This window comes from Callionymus lyra, chromosome 5 (genome assembly GCF_982586985.1).
Source record: "Callionymus lyra chromosome 5, fCalLyr1.hap1.1, whole genome shotgun sequence".
Lineage (NCBI taxonomy): Eukaryota > Metazoa > Chordata > Actinopteri > Syngnathiformes > Callionymidae > Callionymus > Callionymus lyra.
In genome coordinates, this window is record NC_141822.1 from 11,497,183 (window position 1) to 11,517,765 (window position 20,583).

General features: G+C 45.9%; 3 protein-coding genes across 10 annotated transcripts in view; all 3 read left to right on the forward strand.

Moving 5' to 3' along the window:
- The window catches only part of marveld2a (MARVEL domain containing 2a), a 6,683-nt gene extending 4,875 nt beyond the window's left edge, over window positions 1–1,808 (forward strand). For all 8 annotated transcript variants that reach the window (XM_087790854.1, XM_087790856.1, XM_087790859.1 and 5 more), the window contains one exon: window positions 704–1,808. In XM_087790854.1, the coding sequence (XP_087646980.1) occupies window positions 704–823 (120 nt within the window). In that variant the 3' untranslated portion in view covers window positions 824–1,808. The remainder of the gene's footprint in view (window positions 1–703) is intronic.
- A 413-nt stretch (window positions 1,809–2,221) lies between these two features.
- On the forward strand, window positions 2,222–6,996 carry oclna (occludin a). Its single transcript, XM_087790862.1, has 8 exons — window positions 2,222–2,382; window positions 2,805–3,492; window positions 3,557–3,724; window positions 4,400–4,527; window positions 4,755–4,952; window positions 5,017–5,188; window positions 5,470–5,511; window positions 6,642–6,996. The coding sequence occupies exons 1-8, from the start codon at window positions 2,333–2,335 to the stop codon at window positions 6,738–6,740; spliced, it is 1,545 nt and encodes a 514-aa protein (XP_087646988.1). The 5' UTR covers window positions 2,222–2,332; the 3' UTR covers window positions 6,741–6,996.
- A 747-nt stretch (window positions 6,997–7,743) lies between these two features.
- On the forward strand, window positions 7,744–19,633 carry rasgrf2a (Ras protein-specific guanine nucleotide-releasing factor 2a; the record flags this gene model as incomplete). The annotated part of the gene is given in 29 exon segments (XM_087790867.1): window positions 7,744–8,221; window positions 11,635–11,741; window positions 11,854–12,001; window positions 12,062–12,151; window positions 12,232–12,485; window positions 12,544–12,623; window positions 12,701–12,894; window positions 12,978–13,087; window positions 13,148–13,266; window positions 13,319–13,482; window positions 13,548–13,614; window positions 13,686–13,822; window positions 13,894–13,976; window positions 14,046–14,294; window positions 14,998–15,090; window positions 15,160–15,656; window positions 16,200–16,325; window positions 16,393–16,470; window positions 16,538–16,644; window positions 16,812–16,924; window positions 17,043–17,103; window positions 17,758–17,787; window positions 17,884–17,984; window positions 18,088–18,172; window positions 18,228–18,425; window positions 18,489–18,568; window positions 18,634–18,751; window positions 18,810–18,878; window positions 18,941–19,633. Coding segments are annotated over 29 exon segments (3,933 nt in total). The 3' UTR covers window positions 19,037–19,633.
- Window positions 19,634–20,583: the final 950 nt, after the last annotated feature.

The window sequence follows — 20,583 nt, forward strand, 5'->3', positions numbered from 1 at the left end:
ATCACTCTTCAACATCTTCATCTTCATCATCATCACTCTTCAACATCTTCATCATTATCACCCTTCATCATCTTCATCATCCTCACTTTGTATAATCTTCATCATCATCACCCTTCATCATCTTCATCATCATCACTTTGTATAATCTTCATCATCATCACTCTTCAACATCTTCATCATCATCACTCTTTAACATCTTCATCTTCATCATCATCACTCTTCAACATCTTCATCATCCTCACTTTTTATAATCTTCATCATCCTCACTCTTCATCATCATCTATCTTTATCATCCTTATTTTTCAACATCTTCATCATCATCACTCTTCAACATCTTCATCATCATCACCCTTCATCATCTTCATCATCCTCACTTTTTATAATCTTCATCATCCTCACTCTTCATCATCATCTATCTTTATCATCCTTATTTTTCAACATCTTCATCATCCTCACTCTACATCATCTCCATCATCCTCACTCCTCTTCATCCTTACTCTTCATCATCATCTATCTTCATCATCTTCATCATTATCCATCTCCATTATTCTTTTATTATGACTCTTCATCATACTCATCATAAGAAGTAAGACTGAAGGTCGTGGGGAATGCGTTGAAATGGGAGGAAAGTTTGGTTCATGATCCAAACAAAAGCTCAGATGTTCTGACATGTTCTTGTTTGGTTCTTTTGGACCTGCTGCAGGACCCCACCTTCCTGGAGAAGAAGGAGCGCTGCGAGTACCTGAAGAGTAAACTGTCCCACATCAAGCAGAAGATCCAGGAGTACGACAAAGTCATGGAGTGGAATGACTGCTACGACTGAAGCAGCCGAGACCAAAGCAGAGTTCCACAGACTTTTGATTGTTCTTCATTTTCAGACGAGGCTACGACCTCCAACATATGTTCCTTCATTTCAAGACGCTGTAACCACAAGCAAATGTTTAGCTACTTTCCTTCTCAGTACTTCATAAAACACACTACTTACAATCTTAGTACTTCCTTAAATAAATACTTCCCGTTTTAGTACTTCCTTCCAAAATAATACTTTCCAACTTAGTACTTCCTTAAACACTACTTCCCATAAAAGTACCTCCTTAAATAAATCCTTCCCATCTTAGTACTTCCTTAAAATAATGACTTCCTATCTTAGTCCTTTCTTAAACATGCCAATTCCCATATGGTACTTCCTTAAACACTACTTCCCATTTTTGTACTTCCCTAAACACTACTTCCCATCTTAGTACTTACTTAAACACACTACTTCCCATCTTGGTACTTTCTTAAACACTACCTCCCTTTTTAGTACTTCCTTAAACACTACTTCCCATCTTATTACTTCCTTAAACCAACTACTTCCTATCTAAGTTCTTCCTTAAATAAATACTTCCCATCTTAGTACTTCCTTAAACCAACTACTTCCTATCTAAGTTCTTCCTTAAATAAATACTTCCCATCTTAGTACTTCCGTAAACACACTACTTTCCATCTAAGTAGTTCCTTAAACACTACTTCCCATCTTAGTACTTCCTTAAACCAACTACTTCCTATCTAAGTTATTCCTTAAATAAATACTTCCCATCTTAGTACTTCCGTAAACACACTACTTTCCTTCCTTGAAGACACAACTTCCTGCAACAATACTTCATCAGTGGAAGATGCTTGAGTTTGATTCTTTGACAAAGTATATTTCGCAAAAATTATCTCGACGGTCCATCAATAAAAGTTTCAAGATATATGTTTTTTGTATGTATATATATTTTTTATCTTAATTGATTTCCTGGTATAAATAAACGAAAGTAAAAAATGTGTTTCCGTTTCCTGTTTGCTTCACAGCGCTATGACTCCTGCAGCAAAAATGTAAAACATGCTTACGTTGTTGTTCTCAGTCGTTCAGGTGATGCAGGTCTGGATGACGTCATCCGTTCTCGGTGTCCGGTTAAAGTTTGCGGTTTTGTCAAATATATAATATAATATATAAATTAATTTTATTTAGTGAATAAAAAGTAACACATTTTGTACATATTTTTTTTAATTTCCCTGGAAGTTGAATTATTACTTCAGGTGACTCCCGAGGGCGTCCGCCAATAATCGTGAATCCGTGACGTCACAGGGATGTTGTTGTGTAAAGAGATACCTGCTGCTTAAAAAAAAAAAATACCTGCGTCTTTTAAGGGGGGTGAGTGGGGGGGGGCGGGACAACGACACCTGTGGAAGGAGGAGCCGCAGCAGGTGTGGTCGTGTTTGTACCAGGACACTCTTGCTGCTTCATCACAATTCTGGTTCCGGACGACTCAACATCGATCCCGCTCACGGAACCGCAGAACCCGCAGCGATGTCATCCGGACCCGTCGGGAGTCCGCCGCCCTACGAGGACGACGGCTAGTGAGTGTTGAACTGTTGCATCGACGGTGATTCTGTCTGTAGATCGTTTGATCCGAACCTTCAGAACCTTTTAGAAACCGTCTCATCTACCTGACCTGTCAATCAATTTCAGTCGAGGTCACAGAGCGCGTCCAGTCATGAACCTGCTGCTCAGAATTGTTTTGTTTTTTTTGAGGAAGTTTATGACGTTCAGGCAGGAAGAAAAAAAAAAACGTTTAAAGCTTAAAAAACTAGAAACTCTTTTCGGCATTTTCGGGCCGAATCAGTTTCACCTTTATTGCTGTGGTTGTTCTACATTTAAGTTTCGGGGTCAAAGAATTGTTGGTGATAACGACTCGTGACCTTCGTGTGGGTTAGCGAGCGGCCATCTTTGGCCCGTGGTCAAGCGTGGACAAACTAACTTTTCGGTTCTGTCCCCGCAGTGTCCCGCCTCCCCAGCCCGCCTACTCCTACTACCCCGACGACGAGTTCCAGCACTTCTACAAGTGGACGTCTCCGCCGGGGATCATGAAGATAATGGCCGCCATCGCCATCGTGCTGTGCGTGGCCATCTTCGCCTGCGTGGCCTCCACGCTCGCGCACGACACGCAGGGGGCGCTGTCCGGCTTCGGCGGGATGGGCGGATACGGCGGATCGTACGGCGGCACTTATGGAGGTGGTGCGTACGGCGGCGGCGGCGCGTACGGCGGCGCGTACGGCGGCGGCACCTATGGCGGCGGCGGCGCCTACGGATCCGGGAACAGCTATGGCTACGGCGGGATCGGCGGGAACTACAACGACCCGCGTAAAGGCAAAGGCTTCATCATCGCCATGGCGGCCATCACCTTCATCGCGGCGCTGGTGATCTTCATCATCGTGGTGTCTCACCAGAGCCTGTCGGAGAGTCGCCGCTTCTACCTGGCCGTCATCATCGTGTGCGCCATCCTGGCGCTGCTCATGATGGTCGCCACCATCGTCTACCTCATCGCCGTCAACCCCATGGCCCAGTCGTCCGGCTCGGCCTACGGCAGCCAGATAGCGGGACTCTGCGCCCAGTACCAGCAGCCGCAGGCGCCCGGCATGTTCGTCAACCAGTACCTGTACCACTACTGCGTGGTGGAGCCGCAGGAGGTGAGCCCGCCACGCCGGCCTTTTTCTCCGACCCCGCATGACCACTGAGTCCGTGTCCTTCCAGGCCATCGCCATCGTGTTCGGGTTCCTGGTCACCATAGCTCTGATCATCATGCTGGTCTTCGCCCTGAAAACGCGCAAGAAGATCCAGAGCTACGGCAAGAGCAACATCCTGTGGCGGCGGGTGAAGGTGGTGGACGATATGGAGCCACCCCAGGACGTGGAGGCGTGGGTGAGTCTAGAATTAGAACCAGTGAGTCTCCCTCGCAAAGGTTTAGCTCGGATTGTGTCACAGGATCTGTGTTCAGACTGGAAACGTCTGCAGGCGCTACCGACCGAGTGGTCCGACCAGTTGGGTGACACCAGAGGGGGGGAGGGAAGGGAGGCGCGGGGGAGGGGAATTTCAAGGTGTGGTTAGATCTAGAGTTTCACTGTCGCCTCAGTCGAAACGCACAGTCACCTGCACAGGTAGGACGCTCCTGGAGGAGGAACATCAAAGCATGTTCACGTGCAAGAAATCGCAAGAACACGCATCAAAATGTTGAAACTCGAATTTCATTTTTATTCTTCTTTTATTCAAGTTTTTTAACATTTAATTATTATCTGAATACTTTAATTTCTTTATTGAAAGGTTGAATTTGGTTTTTTTTAATTTAAAAACTCTTCTATTTTTATGATGATTCAATATTATCCAATAATAATTTTAAAATTCAGTCATTTTAAATTGATACCCTTTTTAAATATCGAAATATATAGTTTTAATTCAATCAAAAATGTCAAACTATTCAACCATTCAATATTTTTATGGCACTAATATACATGAATACACATGTCATCTGTACCTTGGTTCTGAAAGTTTCTCCGATTTATTGATTCTTTTTTTTTTTGTGACATTTTCTTGTCGCAGGTAAACACTGTGTCGGCTCCTGGGGACGATCTTCCCATGTCGGACTTCCCCGAGAAGCTGCGAAGCTCCAGGAGTCACCTGGACGACGACAGCAACTACGACAAACCTCCGTACAACTACACGCCACAGTGAGTCAATCCTGCAGGGGGCAGCAGAGGCATCATTCCTGACCACGTCATGTGACTAGACCAGGCTGTTGTGTGACTGAACCCGAGGCCACATTTTTCCGACGGGTTCAGACTCGTCCGACTCGAAGAGTCGACACCGCCTGAGCATTGCACACCTTTAGAATTACTTCACACCTTACTGTCATGTCAGCACCAAAAACACAACTTTTTTTTCGTGGCTCTTGAAGGCCGGTGATGGAGGAGGCAGCCCCTCTGCGCCAGAGCGCCCCCTACAGCAACTCCGAGGCCCCGAGCTCCAACAGCCGACCCAACAGCCGACCCAACAGGCGGCGCCCCGGGCGACCACGGCGCACCGACGGCCAGGACTACGACACGGACTACGCCTCGTCCGGAGACGAGCTGGACGACGACGACGACTTCTACAGGTGCGACTCTCTTCTACGGCGTGTCCCCCCTGTCGCAGGTTGATGACATCATCCCTTTCCACAGCGAGTTCCCCACGATCAGGAACGAGCAGGAGCGCAACGACTACAAGCGTGAGTTCGACCGCGAGCACGGCGAGTACAAGGACCTGCAGGCGGAGCTGGATTCCATCAACAAGAGTCTGGCGGAGACAGATCGGGAACTGGACGAGCTGGCGGAGGGAAGTCCACAGTACCTGGTGAGAGACACGATGATATGGCAGTAGATCAGCCCTCGGAGTATTGAGTGGGTTTTTTTCAGTCATTGAAATTAAATGAAAATAGAAATCGCATTCATTTCGAAAATATCTAACATCTTAAATCAAATTGTTGGAAAAATATCCACCTTTCAATGAAAAAAAGTTTAAATTTGATTATTGAAAAAAATTGTTTAATGTTAAAACCATTCAATATTTTGATGACACACTTCTATATATAACAATGGCGATTGTTGATATTCTCTTTGCTTCTTTCCTTCCAGGACGCTCTGGACGCCTACAACAGGATAAAGGAGCGTAAGAAGGTGAGTTTATATCATTCAGCGCCTCTCGGTCGTTCAAGTGTGCAGGGAAGCTTGTTTCAATGTTGAATCTTCGCACTCTGTCCACTAACAAAGAAAAAAAGCTTAGCGTTGACTTGTGTCCCAGAGCTTGCCTATTAGTTATACAGCATTTTTTATCAAAGAAAAAAAAATTAAATTATCTATTTTTATCATAGATTTTTGTTGGTTCATATATCCAATTGAGTGTTTGTAAATAAAATAATTAATAATTTGTTTGCACAATCAAGAAATTTTCGAGTTGAGTATTTTGGTGTTGCAATTACACTTTCGGCCACTAGATAGCAGCAGTCATTATTTCCTCCACAGCTCAAGTAAGTAGGTAAAGGAACAATAAAATCTCATAAAATTGCAGCGATGACTGAGGATGAGGAGAGATGCTTTTAAAGCTGATTTTTTGGCATATTTTGTTTTCAATAAAATGCATTGTTCCCCAAACCCTTATTGTATCTAAGTGTATCAAAATGTATCGTGAGATAAGTTGCTACTTACTTACAGCCCTATTGCCTATAGTAGTATATTAGAAATTTTAATTATTGAATTTATAATTTCCCAAATGTTGAAGTTTTTTGTTTTTTTTCAAGCACTTAAATTACTTTTTATTAGATTATTCAATTCAACAATTTGTATATTTTCAAAATTTAATATTTTACACTTTTTTTTTGTATTGTAATTAGAATATAACTCTTTAATTTTATTCATAGCCTTGTATTGCATAAAAGGATGGTGGTATCATAGTAACTGCAGAGGATAACAAAAAAGTACCGAGCAGCTTAATTCAACTTATTATAAAAGGCTAAAACTTTGTTTAATTTAGCAAACTTATTTTTAAATAATTGGAATTAGAATATTAAAAATGTATGTAAATGTTTGTTTTTTTTCATCTTAAAATGTGTAAAAATGTCAACCTTCATGAACAAATTATTGGATTTAAAAAAAGTTTAATTCACACATCCAATATTCTGATGGAATTTCCGTTTTATTCGACATAACCGTGTACAGAGAAAATCACTTTGATGTCCAATGTTGCCATTACTGCTCAAATTTCTAGTGGTGATTGAGACGTAGATGAACCTGTGACTTGTCTCCTGCAGTCCGCCGACTACCAGACAAGGAAGCGACGCTGCAAATACCTGAAGGCCAAACTCAACCACATCAAGAAGATGGTCGCCGACTTCGACCGCGGTGGCTGAAGCGTCACATGACCTGCGGGAGGAGCCGTCCTTGGACATCAATGAGCTTTTATCTTTTTTAACATGAAACAAGACTTCAAGACAAACCAGGAAAAGGTCCTGGAGAAGTTCTACTTCATGTCCTCTAGTGTCGTACATCCTACTGATGACGCCACTTTTATTTTATGAGAGAATGTTTTAATCCTGTAAATAATAGTCTTTGGAACTTTTATGATTTTATAAACTGTTTTTATCAATAAACTCAAGACGGACACGGCTTTGTAGCCTTGTATGTTTTGTTGAAAGTACAACATTGTGTTTTATGTTAACAAGTAACAAAAAATACATTTCACACATTGGTCGTATACCAAAATGAAATTTCATAATTAAAATGAATGAATAAAACAAATAATAATAAAAAAAAGAATAAATAGAAGTGTAGTAATTAAATAAACCAAATAAATGGTAAAAGGTACAAATATGAAAATAGATGACTTAATAAGGTTGTAAATTAATAAATGAAAATATACTATTATTACACACAATATTATCAGAATAAAGAATATAAAAAAAACAACAAATGAGGGTCGAAGCCTCTGAGATTAAACGGCACCCTCTAGTGGTCAACAAGAGTCCTACAGAACCTGGAAGTATTTGACGTTGTCCTGGTCCACACTTTTGTATCGTGTTCAAACATCCACGCACGTGCACACGCACGAACACAATGTGCACATCTGTTTGTGTGTTCAGGCAGAAACGTGGACAAAAATAGAAACACTGATGCATTCGTGTGTCTGTGCGGAAGTTGGAAGTGAAGTGAGACAGCTCTGGGATTTGAACCCACACCCTCCTCGCGGACACGAGCGCGCATGGACGCGCAGCATCCTCCTGTCTCTTTAAATCGGTGTCAAAGCGGATTACGCCGATCGGGCTCTACTCGACGCTTGTTTGGGTCTCTGGTTCTGCTCCGGACGCCAGGGCGTGCTGCGACTCGCGTGGGGGACCAGAAGTGAGCGTGCGTGAGTGGACACCAAAGTTCGGGTGATGTCGTCGTGAGTGGACCCGCTCGGCGCGGCGCGGGTCAGCAGCTTTGATGTGTGCGATGGCGGGATAAACCCGGATTACCGGTCGCTGCCCGGAACCACGAGCATCGACTGAGCCCCGGGATGTGACCGAACCCGCCGACCCAGACAGTTGAGACCCCCCCAAAAAAGTGTGGTGAGATGCAGAAGAGTGTTCGCTACAACGAGGGTCACGCCCTCTACCTGTCCGTGGTGGCGCGAAAAGAAGGCACCAAGCGAGGCGTGCTGAGCAAGAAGACCGCGGAGAACAGCCGCTGGGCCGACAAGTTCTTCGCGCTCTACCAGAACCTTCTCTTCTACTTCGAGAACGAGCAGAGTTCCAGACCTTCAGGGATCTACCTGCTGGAGGGGTGCACCTGCGAGCGCGTCCCCGCGACCAAAGTGCCCGCCGTCAGCAGGGAGCCGCCAGAGAAGCCCCAGGTGAGTTTACGTCCTCACACTTCCGGTTCAGGTGCTTTGTGGTGGTGTTGTTTTTTGATTCATGTTTGTGTTTGTTGAGTTATTTTTTATTTTTGTTGAGTCACTCTTGTATAGTGAGTCGTTTTTGTGTTTACTGAGTCACTGTCATGTATAGTGAGTCACTGTTGTATATAGTGAGTCGTTTTTGTGTTTACTGAGTCACTGTCATGTATAGTGAGTCACTGTTGTATATAGTGAGTCGTTTTTGTGTTTACTGAGTCACTGTCATGTATAGTGAGTCACTGTTGTGTATAGTGAGTCACTGTTGTATATAGTGAGTCGTTTTTGTGTTTACTGAGTCACTGTCATGTATAGTGAGTCACTCTCATGTATAGTGAGTCACTGTTGTGTATAGTGAGTCACTGTTGTATATAGTGAGTCGTTTTTGTGTTTACTGAGTCACTGTCATGTATAGTGAGTCACTGTCGTGTATTATGAGTCGCTTTCAAGTATAGTGAGTCCCTTTCATATAGTGACTCTCTGTTGTATATAGTGAGTCGCTTTGAAGTATAGTTAGTCCCTTTCATATAGTGAGTCATTGTCGTGTATAGTGAGTCACTGTTGTATATAGTGAGTCACTGTTGTGTATAGTGAGTCACTGTTGTATATAGCGAGTTACTGTTGTGTATAGTGAGTCGCTTTCATGTATAGTGAGTCACTGTTGTATATAGTGAGTCGCTTTCATGTATAGTGAGTCACTGTTTTGTATAGTGAGTCGTTTCTGTGTTTACTGAGTCACTGTCATTTATAGTACGTCGCTGTCGTAAATAGTGAGTCGCTGTTGTGTATAGTGAGTCACTGTCGTGTATAATGAGTCGCTTTCAAGTATAGTGAGTCCCTTTCATATAGTGAGTCTCTGTTGTATATAGTGAGTCGCTTTGAAGTATAGTTAGTCCCTTTCATATAGTGAGTCATTGTCGTGTATAGTGAGTCACTGTTGTATATAGTGAGTCACTGTCGTGTATAGTGAGTCACTGTTGTATATAGTGAGTCACTGTTGTGTATAGTGAGTCACTGTTGTATATAGTGAGTCACTGTTGTGTATAGTGAGTCACTGTTGTATATAGCGAGTCACTGTTGTGTATAGTGAGTCACTGTCGTGTATAGTGAGTCACTGTTGTATATAGTGAGTCGCTGTCGTGTATAGTGAGTCGCTGTCGTGTATAGTGAGTCGCTGTCGTGTATAGTGAGTCGCTGTCGTATATAGTGAGTCGCTGTCATGTATAGTGAGTCGCTGTCGTATATAGTGAGTCGCTGTCGTATATAGTGAGTCGCTGTCGTATATAGTGAGTCGCTGTCGTATATAGTGAGTCGCTGTCGTATATAGTGATTCGCTGTCGTATATAGTGAGTCACTGTCATTTATAGTGAGTCGCTGTCGTATATAGTGAGTCGCTGTCGTATATAGTGAGTCGCTGTCGTATATAGTGAGTCGCTGTCGTATATAGTGAGTCGCTGTCGTATATAGTGAGTCGCTGTCGTATATAGTGAGTCGCTGTCATTTATAGTGAGTCGCTGTCGTATATAGTGAGTCGCTGTCATATATAGTGAGTCACTGTCATTTATAGTGAGTCGCTGTCGTATATAGTGAGTCGCTGTCGTATATAGTGAGTCGCTGTCATTTATAGTGAGTCGCTGTCATTTATAGTGAGTCGCTGTCGTATATAGTGAGTCGCTGTCGTATATAGTGAGTCACTGTCATTTATAGTGAGTCGCTGTCGTATATAGTGAGTCGCTGTCATTTATAGTGAGTCGCTGTCGTATATAGTGAGTCGCTGTCGTATATAGTGAGTCGCTGTCGTATATAGTGAGTCGCTGTCATTTATAGTGAGTCGCTGTCGTATATAGTGAGTCGCTGTCGTATATAGTGAGTCGCTGTCATTTATAGTGAGTCGCTGTCGTATATAGTAAGTCGTATATAGTGAGTCGCTGTTGTATATAGTGAGTCGCTGTCGTATATACTAAGTCGCTTTCATGTATAGTGAGTCACTGTTTGTACATGACAGCGACTCACTTTACACGTACATGACGGCGACTCACAACATATACGACACCTACTCACTATACACATCTGTGACTCACTATACACAAGAGAGACTCACTATACACAAGAGCGACTCACTTTACACATCTGCGACTCACTATAAACGGCGGAAACTGTCATGTATATAGTGAGTCGCTGTCGTATATAGTGAGTCGCTGTTGTATATAGTGAGTCGCTGTCGTGTATAGTGAGTCGCTGTCGTGTATAGTGAGTCGCTGTCGTGTATAGTGAGTCGCTGTCGTGTATAGTGAGTCGCTGTCGTATATAGTGAGTCGCTGTCGTATATAGTGAGTCGCTGTCATATATAGTGAGTCACTGTCGTATATAGTGAGTCGCTGTCGTATATAGTGAGTCGCTGTCGTATATAGTGAGTCGCTGTCATATATAGTGAGTCACTGTCGTATATAGTGAGTCGCTGTCGTGTATAGTGAGTCGCTGTCGTGTATAGTGAGTCGCTGTCGTGTATAGTGAGTCGCTGTCGTATATAGTGAGTCGCTGTCATATATAGTGAGTCACTGTCGTATTTAGTGAGTCACTGTCATTTATAGTGAGTCGCTGTCGTATATAGTGAGTCACTGTCATGTATAGTGAGTCGCTGTCGTATATAGTGAGTCGCTGTCGTATATAGTGAGTCACTGTCATGTATAGTGAGTCGCTGTCGTATATAGTGAGTCACTGTCATTTATAGTGAGTCGCTGTCGTATATAGTGAGTCACTGTCATGTATAGTGAGTCGCTGTCGTATATAGTAAGTCGCTTTCATGTAAGTGAGTCACTGTTTGTACATGACAGCGACTCACTTTACACGTCAGTTTCCGCCGTTTATAGTGAGTCGCAGATGTGTAAAGTGAGTCGCTCTTGTGTATAGTGAGTTGGTGTCGTATCTGTTGTGATAACACGGGTCTTTTGCTAAAGTCTTTGCTCACTACAGCGGGTGTTACACACGTCTACACACAGGGATGACCGGGACTCCCCTCTCACTCCCCCTCACTCCCCCTGTGTCTCTCATTGTTGCTGCTCAGAGCAGCTTTCATACTGTTATGTAACCGAACACACACACACACACACACGCACACACATGCACACATGCACACACACACAGGCCTGTAAGCTGCTCTGGACTCTCATTTGCAACCGTTACATCATTACCACTGTGAACACTTTTCCTCCATCTCTCCTCCATCCCTCCCCTGTCTCTCCTCCATCTCTCTTCCATCCCTCCCCTGTCTCTCCTCCATCCCTCCTTTTTTCTTCCCTCAAACACACTTCATGTGTGTTGGTAAACAAAAGTGCTGGACGACATGATGACATGATGGCGTGTTTCTTCCTCAGTTCTACTTCCTGGTGGTCTTCGGTCACGATGGTCAGAAACCTCTGGAGCTGCGAACTGACGAAGAGTCAGACTGTAACGATTGGGTGGAGCTGATCACGCAGGCCAGGTGTGTTTTTGTGGTGATGTTATGGCCAGTCTGAGCTCATCGCAGGAATCACTTCCACCTGGTGATGATGAACACGGTGATGGTTTATGTGACACGTTCTTTTCCTCCTCAGCTATTCCGACATCATCGTGGAGCGTGAGATCCTGATGCAGAAGTACATTCACCTCGTGCAGATCATGGAGACGGAGAAGATCGCCGCCAACCAGCTCCGCACGCAGTTGGAGGACCAGGACACGGAGATAGAGAGGCTGAAGGCAGAGGTGAGACATCTTCCTCCTGCGCTGCAGTCCAGGCCAACTGAGCTCGTTCTCCGTCGACAGATTCTGCTGGTGAACAAAACCAAAGAACGACTGCAGCCACTGCAGAACAACCAGGAAGAGGAGGACCCCGACATTAAGAAGATCAAGAAGGTGGGTCATACCTCGCAACTGGGCACATGGTGGAGAGGAAAATGGGGTTAGTGGTTGTGGTGACTGGTGTTGTGGTCCAGGTCCAGAGCTTCATGAGGGGCTGGCTCTGTCGGAGGAAGTGGAAGATCATCGTGCAGGACTACATCTGCTCGCCACACGCCGAGAGTATGAGGAAGAGGAACCAGATCGTCTTCAACATGGTGGAGACGGAGACCGAGTATGTTCACCAGCTGTCCATCCTGGTCAACTGCTTCCTGCGGCCTCTCAGAATGGCCGCAAGCTCCAAGAAGCCCCCCATCAGTCATGACGATGTCAGCAGCATCTTCCTCAACAGGTATGATGGCAAAACCCTGTGTGATGCTCCATCTCAAGGCTGACCCTCTTCCCTGCAGTGAGACCATTATGTTCCTGCATGAGATCTTCCACCAGGGACTGAAGGCTCGCATTGCCAACTGGCCCACGCTGGTCCTGGGTAAGTCTGTATCTCCTGTCAGGTGTGAGAACAGAACTAGAATAAAGTCCAGGTTTAACTCAAATCTCCTTTCGCAGCCGACCTATTCGACATCCTGCTACCTATGCTCAACATCTACCAGGAGTTTGTGAGGAACCACCAGTACAGTCTGCAGGTTCTGGCCAACTGCAAACAGAACCGAGACTTCGACAAGCTGCTCAAACAGTACGAGACCAACGCTGCCTGTGAAGGCAGGATGCTGGAGACCTTCCTCACGTACCCCATGTTCCAGGTGAGATAATTCGCTGGATTTCAGAGGGGGGACCTTGGCCTGTTAATGTCCTTCAGAAGTTCTTATCAAAGACTGTCTTGCAGATTCCTCGTTACATCATCACGCTGCACGAGCTGCTCGCACACACCCCACACGAGCACGTTGAGCGCAAGAGTCTGGAGTTCGCCAAGTCCAAGCTGGAGGAGCTGTCCAAGTGAGTCAACAGAGTAACGGAAGGATGTCCTCGGTGACGAAGATACGATGTGTTTGTCAGGATGATGCACGACGAGGTCAGCGACACAGAGAACATTCGGAAAAACTTGGCCATCGAGAGGATGATCGTGGAGGGGTGCGACATCTTGCTGGACACCAGCCAGACCTTCGTCAGACAAGGTGAGAGACCAGCGGTCAGGGTCTTCTCCAATGAAACCATGAATCTGTGCAGGTTCTCTGATCCAGCTTCCATCCAGTAGCGAGCGAGGCATGCTCAGCAAGGTCCGGTTGGGTGCTCTGTCCCTGAGGAAGGAAGGGGAACGCCAGTGTTTCCTGTTCACCAAGCACTTCCTGATCTGCACACGGACATCTGGCGGGAAACTTCACCTACTGAAAGTAAGCGAGACGATGTCTCCACTGTCTTCAAGCCTCTCGTAACAAACGTGTGATCTGGCAAGCAGCAAGGCGGGACGCTGAGTCTCATTGAGTGCACGCTGATCGAGGAACTGGATGCCAGCGATGAAGACTGTAAGACCCATCGTCATTTGAGACTTGAACCAGAAACCTTTACAGTCTTATCATTCTCTCGTGTTTTTTAGACAATGCTGCAGGGCAGGGGTTGAATCACCTGGAATTTAAAATTGTGGTGGAGCCTACAGATGGTCAGCCCTACTCTGTTGTCCTGTTGGCCCCGTCGCGCCAGGAGAAGGCGGCCTGGACCAGTGACATCAGTCAGGTACACTGACGGAGCCCTCAGTACTAGCAAGTATTGTTCTGTTGATTTTCTTCTGTTGTTTTTTTTTTCAGTGCATCGATAACATCCGCTGTAACGGTCTGATGACCAGTGTGTTCGAGGAGAACTCCACGGTTTCAGTGCCGCACATGATCAAGTAAGAAGCGTCAATGCTCGGCAATGAAAATGTGAAGACGTTACGCGCTGATGCTTTGTTCTCCTCAAGGTCAGACACTCGACTGCACAAAGACGACGTGGATATTTGTTTCAGCAAAACGTTGAACTCCTGCAAGGTGCCTCAGATCCGCTACGCCAGCGTGGAGCGGCTGCTGGAGCGCTTGACAGACCTGCGCTTCCTTTCCATCGACTTCCTGAACACGTTCCTGCACACGTACAGAATCTTTACCACCGCCGCAGTAGTCATCGATAAGCTGGCCGACATCTACAAGAAGCCTTTTACCTCCATACCTGTCAGGTACTACAACGCCATAACAGTAAAAGTCCCAGAATTTTGCTGTTTTACCTATAAAACCCACATGCCAGCCACTGGAAACACTAATTTTGTTATGTAAACAAAGCGATCATTGTCACACCACAGGGGCTTTCCAGCCAATTGGCTGGCCTGTGAGTTTTATAGGTAGAAAAGGCTGATTTCTGGGACAACATTCCACTCTAGTGTTAAACCAAGGTAAGGTACTGGGTCTCCTTCAATCCCTGTCAGGTACCAGGTTCCCTGTACTCCCTCTCAGATAGTGGGAAAGCTTTACCTTCAACCTTCTTAAGAACTAGGCTTCTCTATGAGGTACTCGTGCACCTTTAGATCGATAGATAAACTTTATTGATCCCTCTGGAGGTTTCCTTCGGGAAATTGTTTACCAACATCCGATGAATGTACAGGACTTTTATCCGTCTTATCTGTGACTGGACTTTCTCAACTCTTCATTCCAGAATGCATTCAGCTCAGTTCCATTCCCACCTGCTGTCCCTGAACTCCATCAACTCCCTTTCCCTTTAATATTTTTGGGTCCCCATTTATTTCTGTCACTTCACTAAGATATTCCGTGACCTCTTGTCAACTGTGACTCTTCATCATTGTCTGTCATGTGTCCTCACTTCATGGCTCCACCTCCATCGGTCTGCCTCCATGGCTATGGCCCGGCTCTCCTTCCTGCGTCCAGGATAGAGCAGCTGTCATGTGACCGTCTGTCCATCATGTCTCTGTGTCCCGACTACAGCCTGAAGATCACTCAGCTGGCGATCGATCAGTCCAAGTAAACTCAGTCCTCCTCCTGACACCAGTGAGACTGTCTGGTCTTTAGATGTGTTTTCATGTCCCCCAGGTCACTGGAGCTCTTCTTTGCCACCAACCAGAGCTCATGGGGGACGGACCCCTTGAACAACAAGTCTCCCAGGCTTCTTCGGAAGTTCTCCTCCCCTCCTCCACTCTGCATCCCCTCTCGCACGTCTTCCCCGGTACATTCCCGCAAACTCTCTCTGAATTCTCCGATCAGCCCCAAAGTTGGGATCTTGGATCTGTCTGCCACCCCTTCCTCATCTGCTGCAAACTCCCCCACCTCCAGCCACTGCCCCTCCATCTCTTCTCCGCCTCCGGGTTCTAGCAGACCCACGTCCGGCTTCTCTTACCCTCCAGCCACAACCACCCGTTCCCCCAGCCTCACCCCGTCATCCCCGCCCCCGACTATTACCAAGGCTCCCTTGGACCTTAGTCGTGGACCCAGTTCCCCTGAGCTCTGTCTTCCAGCTGGCGATGATCTAAGTGGGGACCTTCCACGCATCGACGCCTTCTGCGGGAAGCTGAGGCGCAGCATACGCCGGGGTAGGACTCACTAACATTATTCTGAAGGTGGAGACCCTCTGATAATACCAACAGACCCAAAACGACCGATCTGTCATATGAAAGAGAAGTGAAGACGTGGCTTTTGTGGAGACAAAGACATCTCAACGGGGACATTTGCAGACTCAATGAAACATAGTAAAAAGTCTGTGACTGAAGACTTGGGGATAAAGCTGGAGGTGTTTTGTAACCTGTTGAAAACCCCCTGAGGCGGCAAGTCAACGTACTGGTCCTGCAGGTGAATGAGTGTTTGGGCCGGTTGTAGTTTAAGAGCCGACAGACGTGGTGTTGGACCGGAAAGGATCCTCTTTAGAAGTGTCGACCTGAATACCCAGTCGCCCCAAGTAAACCTTTAAGGCCTTTATCTGAATGTCCCTGGTGTTGGCTGAAGCGATGACTACAAGAGACGCTACTGAACATTTTCCCCCAGTCACAGAGGAGCATTTCTGAGGCTCTAGTTTTCTCCACTGACTTGCGATGGTGTCGTCAACATGATGCAGGATGAAGTTGTCGTTCTCTCCACAGCCGTTCTTGAGTCAGTTTCCCTGGACAAGTTTATTCCTGAGACTCCTCCCACCAGTGAACCAGGTGACCTGTCTCCCAGCCGCTCACCCTCCACCCCCAGACATATGCGCTACCGACAGTCAGGAGGTACACACTCACAGACACACACTCCTATATACACACACTGATGTGTCACCATTTTCTGCCACTTCAGGAGAAAACTCTCGTGCGGTGTCGCCGGCGTCTGCGTTCGCGATCGCCACGGCGGCAGCAGGACACAGCAGCTCTCAGAGTGAGTTTGGCAGTTTTGGAGAGTCAAACACACATTTGCATTTAACACATTGCGTTTTGTTTTTTAGCGTTCAGTAACACTGAGAGGTCGTGCGACAAAGAATTCATCATCCGCAGGGCAGCGACCAACCGAGTCCTCAACGTACTGCGACACTGGGTCTCCAAACACTCGCAGGTGAGGCTTGATGACACCAACTCAGGACCATGAGAGTCACATGTGAGGTGGTACCAGACGATTGCTGCTCTGTTGGCTGGTGAAGACGATGAAAAAATAACTTTGACGACGGTGTCGGCGAGTCGTTAGAGAAGGTGAAACATCAGTGTGTCTCTCTCTCTCTCTAGGACTTCGAAATGAACTCGGAGCTGAAGCTTGGTGTGGTGGGTCTGTTGGAGGAGGTTCTGAAAGACCCGGATCTTCTACCTCAGGAGCGCAAGGCCACCAGCAACATCCTTAAGTGAGTCACAGGTTCAATTTTGTCAACCTCTGATACAGGTTGCGTAAGACATGTAGGGTGACCTTTGAGGCTCTGTGTGTGTCTGTGTGTGTGTGTGTGTGTGTGTGTGTGTTCCTAGCGCTCTGTCTCAAGAAGATCAAGATGACACACAGCTGAGGATTGAAGACATTTTGCAGTTGGTATGACTCACACAAACATCTCTGTCAGACAAGCACATTCAAAACGATATGGTGCAGATCAGTTGCATCAGAATATTGAATGGTTGAAATTAACATTTCACTTTCTTGTTGTTTAATTAAAATGTTAAATAAATAAAGTGGATTCAATCATTTCTATATTGAAAGTAATGTAAAATAAAAATGTTAAATAAATGAATGATTTTCTTTTACTTAAAGAGTTTGATGTTGAAATTCCAAATAAGCTACTTGAGCCCATCGATCATGTGACACGCATACAATGTCATGTGATTGGTTGAAAGTTCGATTGAGTAGCTCTGTACTCTTGTAGTGTCGTCTGTTGCACTTTGGCACCAGCATTTTTATATTTCATTTAAAGGCTATGAATTAAAATTTTATTGTATATATTACGTTAAATAACACTTTATTTTACTTATTTATTTTTATAATTGGAATTGAAAACAAGCAAACAATTTTTTTTAATATAAATATTATTTAATTAATAATAAAAAAAAAATTGTAAAACAAGTTAAAATATAAAAATGGAAAGTTTCAACATTTAAATTGTTAAAATCAACCATTCAATATTCTGATGACGCTGATAAACTTCCATTCAATGAGTTTCTAAATTACTTTTTGTCTCCTGCTGGTCAACAGAAGAATTGTCCTCTGCTGCACTTCATTGTGGTGAGTCTTCATCGTCTGCTTGAGTGTGTGTGTGTGTGTGAGTGAGTCGTGATGCTCACTGTGTGTGTGTGCATATGTGTGTGTGTGTGTGTCCAGGCGGAGGGTAAAGTGGAGTGTTTCGAGTCTCTCTCAGCGATGGAGTTGGCAGAACAGATCACTCTCCTGGACCACATCGTGTTCCGCAGCATCCCATATGAGTGAGTCCTAGGAACTCTCTGTGACCCTCAGTGACCTCCTTGAGGTCAAAGTTCCCCTTGTGATGACCCGTTTGTGTGTGTGTGTGTGTGTGTGTGTGTTCAGGGAGTTCCTGGGTCAGGGCTGGATGAAGATGGACAAGACTGAGAGGACTCCGTTCATCATGAAGACGAGTCAACACTTCAACAACGTGAGCGGACGACGTGGTCATGTGACTCGTCATGTGACCCTTGACTCGTCCACAGATGAGCAACCTGGTGGCGTCGCAGATCATGGCTCACATGGACGTGGGCTCGCGGGCCGGGTCCATAGAGAAGTGGCTGGCGGTCGCCGACATCTGCCGCTGCCTCAACAACTACAACGGCGTGCTGGAGATCACGTCGGCGCTCAACCGCAGCGCCATCTACAGGCTGAAGAAGACCTGGGCCAAAGTCTGCAAGCAGGTGCGAGAGCCTCCCGTCCCTCGTCTCCACGGCAACAACCTCAGCACCTGCTGTGTCTTGCAGACAAAGGCGCTGATGGACCGGCTCCAGAAGACCGTCTCCTCCGAGGGAAGGTTCAAGAACCTGCGGGAGACCCTGAAAAAGTAGGACTCACTGTGACTATGACTCCGCCCACAAGGCTCACCTGTGTGTGTGTGTGTGTTTGCAGCTGCAATCCTCCGTGCGTGCCATACCTGGGCATGTACCTCACCGACCTGGCCTTCATCGAGGAGGGGACCCCCAACTTCACAGAGGAAGGTCTGGTGAACTTCTCCAAGATGAGGATGGTGAGTCCCAAGTCGGGTCGGTGAAGACCAGAACCTCATCCCTGCTGCTTCATTCCAGATCTCACACATCATCAGAGAGATCCGTCAGTTCCAGCAGGCTCCGTACCGGATCGAGCACCAGCCCAAGGTTCTGCTGACATCTGTGCCGGGGACCTCGGGTGGTTTCTTATAACATTCCGTGTTCTGCAGGTGACCCAGTTCCTGCTGGACAAGAGTCTGGTCATGGATGAAGACACCCTGTACGAGTTGTCCCTGAAGGTGGAGCCCCGGGTCCCCCCGGGCTGAGCCTGGCTGAGGTCCGGTCCAGAGCCATTCCGTCTGCCGCCGCCAAACCCGAGTTAATTTAAAAGTCCTTCCTTTGAGAACCAACGGCTGTGGCGCCCCCTTAAGGTGAAGCTATGAACTGCAACGTGTCATGCTATAGTGGCCGACACCGACAAAGTCAACGCTCTGGACCGGGAACCTCACGCAGACCTTTTGTTTGTAAAAAGAACAGGAAGTGACATCAAAACGTGCCAAAACTGACGTCGGCACCACCTCCTGGAGAACACGCGTCATCCGATGACTGTGGCGTCATTTGATTGACGGGAGGCTCACCATGACCCGGCAACATTGTTTTGGTGTTGATGACCTTGACACGTTTGTGTCGCTGACACAGCAGAGGTTCAGTTTGTGTTTGTGTTCAACTCGAATTTCAAGACGATTTTTAGAAGAATAGAATTTACACTCGAGTCACTCAGGCTGAAGACTTTTACTTCATGTTTGTATTTGTTGTTGTTTTTCAAAACCTTAGATTTTCGACCCTAAGAAACTTTTTTAATGTTTGTGTCCAAAACCCCCAATTTTTCTTTTGTCACGTTTCAAATAAAACTCTAAAAATGTCCTCGTATACCAGGGTCTCGTAGACACACACACACACACACACACACATCAACTCCTGTTGTTTTATCTTGACCTTTAAAGTATATACTTTATTGAATATTGTTTTGATTGTTTAAGCGCTTTGTGACCCTGGTCTGGAAAAGCGCTATACAAATAAAAATGACTTACTTACTTACACACGGATACACACACACAGATACATAGACAGATGTGTGAGACACTATTTGTGTGACTGGGTGTTGAACCAGTGTTTGTGTTACATAGTCTTCTCATCAAGTCCATCCACATGTCTTCACGGTGAGCCAGTAGGGTGACCTTGAGCAGAACACCACCTCCCATTAGGTGCTACTATACACTGAGGACCTCAAGGTCGTCCGTGCTGGGATGAAGGTCCTGAAGGCTTCAGTAAAGACCAGCAGCTGAGAGTCACTGGTCGCTCAACCTGACCACGAGATCACATCCATACTGGGCCACCACATGTAACGGACACGTGAGAGTTGATTATTGATCATCGTGGATCGTTAGTGATGGACACATCCTACTATGACCACCAAGGGCCGCCAAAGGGTCGATAGCGTCAGTTGTTTATTGTTGGATGGATGCACGCAACATTCCACGTTTATTCCATTCTTCATACAACTGGAAAACATGCACTTTTATTAAATGGCACCCGAGTTGATGTGGAGAATGACAATGAAGGTTAATAATCTCTATTTCATAATTTCATGAAACAAATTCACAAACTCTGGGCACTCCAGTTTCCTCCCACAGTCCAAAAACATATTAGTTGATAAGTATAAGTAGATTGGGGGACTTGGGGTAATTGTCAGTAGGTATGAGTGTGTGTGTGAATGGTTGTGTGTCTTTGTGTGCCTTGCGACAGACGGGTGTCCTGTTAAGGGTGTCCCCTGCCTCTCGCCCGAGGAAACTGGGAAAGGCTCCAGCCTTTA

What these genes read in the sequence shown, in the direction of transcription:
- oclna (XM_087790862.1), top strand. Translation starts at nt 2,333, where the DNA reads ATGTCATCCGGACCCGTCGGGAGTCCGCCGCCCTACGAGGACGACGGC. An exon ending in GACGACGACGACTTCTACAG is followed by an intron (nt 4,953 to 5,016) that starts GTGCGACTCTCT and finishes CCCTTTCCACAG; the next exon opens with CGAGTTCCCCACGATCAGGA. An exon ending in GGATAAAGGAGCGTAAGAAG is followed by an intron (nt 5,512 to 6,641) that starts GTGAGTTTATAT and finishes TGTCTCCTGCAG; the next exon opens with TCCGCCGACTACCAGACAAG.